The sequence below is a fragment of the Barbatula barbatula genome, assembly GCF_947034865.1.
Source record: "Barbatula barbatula genome assembly, chromosome: 1".
Lineage (NCBI taxonomy): Eukaryota > Metazoa > Chordata > Actinopteri > Cypriniformes > Nemacheilidae > Barbatula > Barbatula barbatula.
Genome location: NC_136766.1, coordinates 19,477,175 through 19,484,300, shown reverse-complemented (window position 1 = coordinate 19,484,300; position 7,126 = coordinate 19,477,175). Strand labels below are relative to the sequence as shown.

The following is a 7,126-nucleotide window of genomic DNA, read 5'->3' as shown; positions in this document are numbered from 1 at the left end:
CTGACGGAATAATTTACCCTGTTATGTATATATACAAATAGATATTTTCTCTTTTCTCTCTCTTTTTTTAGAACTCTCAATAAAATCTATACATTGTGTACACTATCTGCCCCTCTTAATGGTCAATGTGCATACACACGAAGTGTCTATCCGTATAAACCGCCAGCCGATCTTCCTTTTGCTATCCATGGTAAGGGCTCGCACGTAAGACTGGGTTGTCCGGCATTGTGAGTTATAGTGCCGCTTGTCTATTCCTCGGCAGCCCTCCTTTGTGTACCCCAAAGGGTTGCATTTGGTCTCGTAAAAGTATTGCTTCAGCTGACCGTTATTCATAGGGACCTTCTCCAGAACAGTGACTGTCTGGCCAGACATGTCTATGGCCGTCTTTTTGTCCACAGCTGTCACCCACTGGCTAATACTGTCACAAACGCTGAGCTCCCCTCGCCGCGCGGGGTCCGAGTGCCGCCGCACGCGCATCGACATGTTGGCGGCATCCAGGTAGTTTTTGTATTCCTCCAAGAGAAAGAGTAACGGCGGCTCCAAAGGCACTTGGTTGCTGATCATCACCCGCGAGGCATACAGGTCAACGTCCTTCGAGTCCGCTGCGATGCTGCCGACAGGGCCGCCCCCTCCTTGGCCTTGGTCTGCCCTGGGGCCTAGCTGCTGCGTTGCCTCCCCTTCCACCTCAAGCAACTCCTCGATCACCTGCTCGAAAGTGTCCGTGAGCGAGGGCAACCCCCCCCCACTCTGTGGAGTCCCGTGGCCCCGGCTGCCCGAGGTGAGGCTGGCCGCCGCCGCCACGGCAGCAGCAGCACCCAGGTAGCCCTCAGCCCGGTGGCCCCCCTGCACACCCGGGATCTCTCTCATGGGCGCAGCTCTCATGCAACTGAAGTATGAAATAACCATAGTAACAAACAGGATGGTCATCACTCTTCTAACCTGTTGGAACTGGAGACAGCAAAATGGGAGAGAAAAGAGGGATGGGGAAGATAAGGGAGGGAGACGGTGAGAAATCATATAATGAATACATGAATGCACTTGTCTTGGCCGTAGCCCAGGTAAAACTACATTAAACACTTCTCCCATAACAGACACTCACTCAACGATAAAAGGGAAATTTAAATGGTGCCGCAATGTTTTCGGAACTCATTATGCCTCTGAACGTCACTAATGTAAAATCTTTCACAGTAAAATTCTTCCTCTCCGCAAGTGATTGTTGTCTCATGAGTCGCAATTAGTTGTAACGGTTTACAGCAGTCTTTCTTTATTGCGGGTAATGAAACTTTGCGATCCCAAATCAATTCCGTAATACAAACGCAACGTGACGACTTGTTTTTTCTTTTCTCATTTTTAGTTACTGTCCCAAGGGACAGCAACTTTCACTGCACGGTTTCTCTGTCCCTGCGCACACACCTGCACGCTTGCACCCACCCACAACAAATGCTGCAAGCTTAATTCAGAGACCCTGGAGTATCATTAGGCGAACATGTGAGGATTGCTCCCGCTCTCCTCTGTCTCTCTCTTCCCCTTCCCTTTCTGCTCGCCCCCCTGCCTCCTCCTCTGTCCCCTTACAAGAGCGTTGACTGCTTGCAGTGCAGATATCGGTGATGTGCAAAAACCCTTTAGGAAATGATGGAGAAGAACGGCCAATATGGTGTCTGTCCTCAAGAAATTGTTGTGTAAGTAGTAGAATGTGTAAAATGAGTAAATTGTTGAATGAACTTCATACAGTCCCTTTAATAATAAAGTGCAACTTTGAAAACAACTGAACAGGGATGATTTGTATACAAGAACTAATCATTTCAATACGATTCCTCAGAGATTCTTTTCTTTTCCACAGGAATAGCAGAGATAAGAAAAATGAAAGAGAGATAATAACCATGATGCGTGAAAATGGAGTTGAGACGGAGCGCAAGACAGAGACGAGAAGAGAAACAGAGAGAGAGAGCTTTCAGTAAATGATGCCCATCATTCATTTACCCATTCATACACAAACCACCTTATTCTAGTTGATGCATTTTCCCAGCATTCAGATGTGAAACTATAAAAGATCATGTGATGCAAATTAACAATTCAATGAATGCACATATACAGACCTAAAGTGAACCGCCATCATCTTCTCTTCTCGATTTCATTCATTCATTAGTTCATTCATTCATTCTATATCTCTTCCTCTACCCCTCTGAGGTTTTCTCTTACCTCTACAAAGTCCCTCTATGAGTCACCGCAATTCATTGCATCCAATGGCATCCCAGAGCATATGAACGAAACGGGGGAACATCCATTAACAACAAAAAAGATACGCATCACTCTCACTTTTCGAAGGAGACGGAGGTGGGAGAAGTGGGGGCAGGGGTGCATTTAAAAATATCCGTCTCCGCGGAAATTGTTCGCCACTTCTCCACATGCTGCGGTCCTCCCGGTGCCCTGCGCCGCCTCAGGACGAGGCAGAGGGAGGGTCCGTTCTCAGAGCAGAAGGCAGTTCAGGAGAGAAGGAAGGACACGCCCATACTAAAAGGCATTTGTTTCATTCTTAATTGGCGTCTGGGGCCACGGCTGCGATTTGCTAGCGCAGCGATGACTGCCATGGAGATGTGCTTTCTATAAATAGGCCGGCTGGGAGTCCCACAGTCTCGATTCAGAAAATCACAGCCCTCTGCTTAATGAGCTCCAAGTCCCCTCGCTCAGTGACATCGCAGTCCTCGAGGGGTGCGTGCGTGCGCATACGAGCAGGTGTATGTGTGCCGCTGTGTGTGTTTGGAGAGGGAGATGGGGGGGCGCATCTTTAATCTTTCTTCTCGAACGGTCAAAAACAAGCAGACGGAAAAAAGACAGAGCTGAGGATACAGCTGTGGAGAACAGATCAATCCTAATCAAATCAGGCACTGCACAAAATGTGTGTACAAGCTGCTTCTGCAGGCATGAAAAGATACTTCAGTCTGTCAGCTTTCCCAGTAATGGAAAAAAGCTTCTTATATTGTCAGCAATTACCTCTGCTAAATATAGCAAGGAATTTAAAGTGCCTGTCTAAGGATTATCCAATGATTCTGTCTTAGTTTTTATTCTATGGACGGATGGATTACTGTCAAGGTTCCTGCGACAGTAATATGGGTTCACACACACAAAGAGCCCAGTAACCGCCCCAGTTTCACGATGATCCCAATTAACAAACATCTGTCGTCTCCTTAATGAGGGGGAGGTATTTATATATATTGCCCAGGCTCCTGAATGAGATACCAGCATCAGTCATGCTGACAAGCAATTCCCTTCTCTTGCCCTTCCTGACAGCAGGTGGAGCACGGTTACCATCCCTCATCCAATTCCAACCGGCAATACTTTAAATGTATTCCAGAGCTATGTAGCTGGCAGTATCACCCACCCGACAGGCCTGGTGTAATAACGTGGTCAGTTATTGTTGAAGAAGGTCTTCAGGTAGCGACTAAATTGTATCTTTACCTCCTAATTAGTCAAGAGCACTGGAGTGCAGTTGTGTGGCAGGGGGTGGAGAACAAGAGCACAACAACCCTAATGACGTCTCTCCCAGTCTCCAAGGGGGATGTGAGGAAAAGGGCGGCGAGGATGGAAGAAGCGGTGCTAGGGGCAGTGCCACTCATCAGCGCGCAATTGCTTTCCATTTTCCTCTGGGGTCCCTTCTCACTGGGAACAACAAAAGATTTTATTTCCAACTCTGCTATTTCCTGTTTCCATCAAGAGAATCAATATGGATTATGCTCTTCATCAACTTCCTGTTAAAACGTAATCTAGACGATGAATCACTTTATTGCTCTGGGACTGAGCTGGCAATAACTGAGACCTTCTGTCTCATTCAAAGCATAGCATGAAGACAAGATTACGGACGGACGTGTTTGTTCTGTGCTAATATGTTGAGCGTTCATGCGTTCGGATGGCGTACAATAATGCAATATCAATATCCTGTCAACATATGATATGCAAACATGACGACGTGTGCGTGTTTGTGTACTTAAGAGAGTACAGGGAGCGGCTTTTTCATGGGTCAGAGCAAGCAAGTGCTAACGTGCTAATAACCTTTGTGTAAAGACTCTAATCACTTTTTCAGGTGTTTCAATATCAAAAATGATCAAAGAAAAACTTTGTGGTTTTTAAACTATAACTCTTTCAATTGTCACGCTAACAAAGCTGATCGTTTATACTTTTTGTACCACCTTTGAAGCCATATTCATTGAATACAAACAAGGCTGACATCAATCAAACCTATCATGTGGGAATCCACACTGCCTTTAGTGAACTCTCTACCTCTCCATCTACAAAACAACATTCAGAGAGCTTGATGACATATGACATTCACACAGCTGTATTTGATCCATGTGGTCGGGGCTTGGTAAGAGCACGTCGAAACATCTTTCACTGTAAAACATGATTGTACCTCACTTGGGCATGAGTGGCAGCTCTATGGATTTGGGAGAAAGAGCACATGCACCTGCTCAATTGTTTGGAAAGGGGGCAGGTAGGACAGGATAGTTTGGTCTCCATGATTCTGATTCCCCCCAACTGTATTTGCTTTTGTCTCCATGCCATAGAGGGATTAGCAAAGAAATCCAGTGATGACAGATATATAAAGCTCTTCCAACTTGAAAGTAGAGTGCTAACAGAAACTTTTGTATCAGAGCTAGCACTCTACATAAAAAAGAAGAAAGCTCTATGATACTAAGATATTTAACAATGTATAATTAAATATATGAAAGGAACAACAAAGAACGGAAGATAAAAGCTTTACGGACTAAGAAAAGATTTCAGATTGTCTCTGTGTACTTCAATGTCAAGAACGGTGTGGCGTGCATCACCTAAGCTCACACAGGTGTCTAAGGTGTTAATTATAATGATAAAATGTGCAGTCCATAATGGCTACATCTGGCATCTGTGGTGAAACATACAAAAAAACTGTGAAATAACCTTATATTCTCCAGAGTTAAAAGCTTCTGTCACTCTAAGGATAGAGTCCTTGTCTTCAATGAACAAACTATTAGGACTTTGAGTAACATTTCCCATCTGTCTGAAAAACCTGCTACATTTGTTTTTCAAATAAGTTATTAAAATGTATATCTTAATTGGGTTACCTCCACACACACACAAACAATAACAATCAATAAAACTCTACTAGCAAGTGACGATTTTGAGTAGGGTTCAAATACTAACACACATTGTAGTTCACATGATTGTGAATGAGGCTCCGTCGCTGAAAGCCAGCAGACAAATTAAACAGTAGCTCTGTTATAATTTATGTATAAGTTTCGTCTTTTTCGTAACAGGAGAAAGGGCAGGCACAGGCGAACTGGATCCGCGGGGGAACATCATCTATGATTTGCCACTGATCTGTTAGTAGAGATTGAGTTTTTTCCTGGAACTTTCTTAGGTATTGGAAACAGTCTAAAAAGGCTTGCCATCACAATCTTCTCAAGCTCACATCTATGCGGCTACTGTATAAACTGTGTAAGATTAGATTTGAAAAAAGATGTTCTTATTAAACAGCGACCACTACACAATCCATCATTTACTAGTTCTTCTTTGATTTTACAACACGTTTGCGCTAGGTGGCGCATTCGTCTACATAAAGCGCTTGAGACGCATCTGAAGTCGAGGCAAGCAGACAGGCATTAGAAACACGTCTCTTTCTTTACCTCCGTGACATAAACAAACGATCACACACAGTTGATAAAAGACAATCTAACCTAAAAAATGTATTGCTGATACATTTCCCTCGTTTTAAAAATATATATGGATAGCCTATATATAAAAGCTTCTCTTCTAAAGGAATACTAATTCTATATGAAAATGTAAAATAAAAACATAGTAAAATATGAAATATAGGACAATAAAAACATTGACTCGGTAACAACTATTAAAATTATATTTCAGAAGTCAATTAGTAGTCCTAAGTAGTAGGCTACTGATGATTTCGTTTGAAAGTTTGAATCTCCCATCTAGCATCCAAAAGCGACCCAGAACCATCATTTATTTCTGTCTCGTATCGCAAATTAGGAAGAATTTTATTTGGAAAACTTTATCTGCGCTTTGGGAGTTTATCTATTTCAAGGGAAGGCTAGACTCCACACGGTAAACCTAAACGATGATCTCAAGTTTCATGTTCTTGAAAGTCTCATTGAATTCACCAAACCTATTTATTCTTTGAACGTTGGCACGGGTAGCATAGTTTTCGCTAAACTCTTATAACCAATGTAGCCTATCTTTATGAATTAACGCTGTTTAGCAGAAATAGTTTAATACAATCAATTAAGTAATAATGTTATAATAAAAACAGAAATAGACTGTCCGTTACACCTCCAAACTAACTATTAGACGGACAAACGCAGCAGGGATGAAGAGATATTACGCACGGATAATGAATCAAGCAAACTTTCCTTTACTTATCGACGGCTGTCTTGTTGTTCATCAGAAATTCAATCAACATAATAGCGCCGTATCTCATAAACGGGAGGATAGCGTTTCATGTTGCGGCACAGCCAGAACCGTTGCATGATCCAACACTTGATTACTTTTTCTTATCTCCCCGTGTCATATCAGACGTCCATGTATTACATATGAAACCGTAGAGCATGCTTCGTCTATTCCGCACAAAAACCTACCTTTACTGTCCAGTCGTAAAGGAGACCATTCACCAGGGTTGTGTCATCTGGGATGTTTTGGATAAGCCCTCCGCGCAACTATTTTAGCAATATTTTGCCAAGCAGCAGCTGCGACTTGTCTCTTCAGCTTTGGAGCAAATAGATTAAATTATTGATGGTGGAAATTGCACGGCTGAGGTAATGGACTCCCATGACTGAGCGGATCCTCTGGAGTTGGGTTGAAGCAGTTGGATGGCATGCTGAGCGCTCGCGGTGCAGTGCGCGTTCAGAGACCTCTCGAGCTTGAAATGACGGCTTCATTCCGCCTCGCGACTACAGTAACTAACTACTGCGTGACGTCGCAACATGTGACTCCGCCGCGAGCCCGACCGAGAGCCAACCGAGTGAGACGATTGTGCTTAAAGAATAACCGGAAAGTCTGTTATTATGGCATTCGCTGAGCGCGTAATAGCAGTGTATGGGAGACACATTTGACATCGTTTAAGATATTAAGGAATAATCTG

The 7,126-nt window shown here is 43.5% G+C and overlaps 1 protein-coding gene across 1 annotated transcript; it reads right to left on the bottom strand.

Moving 5' to 3' along the window:
• On the bottom strand, positions 1-6,912 carry bdnf (brain-derived neurotrophic factor). Its single transcript, XM_079466829.1, has 2 exons — positions 6,624-6,912; positions 1-948 (listed from the first exon to the last, which is right to left on the bottom strand). The coding sequence occupies exon 2, from the start codon at positions 925-927 to the stop codon at positions 103-105; it is 825 nt and encodes a 274-aa protein (XP_079322955.1). The 5' UTR covers positions 928-948; positions 6,624-6,912; the 3' UTR covers positions 1-102.
• Between the last annotated feature and the right edge of the window lie 214 nt (positions 6,913-7,126).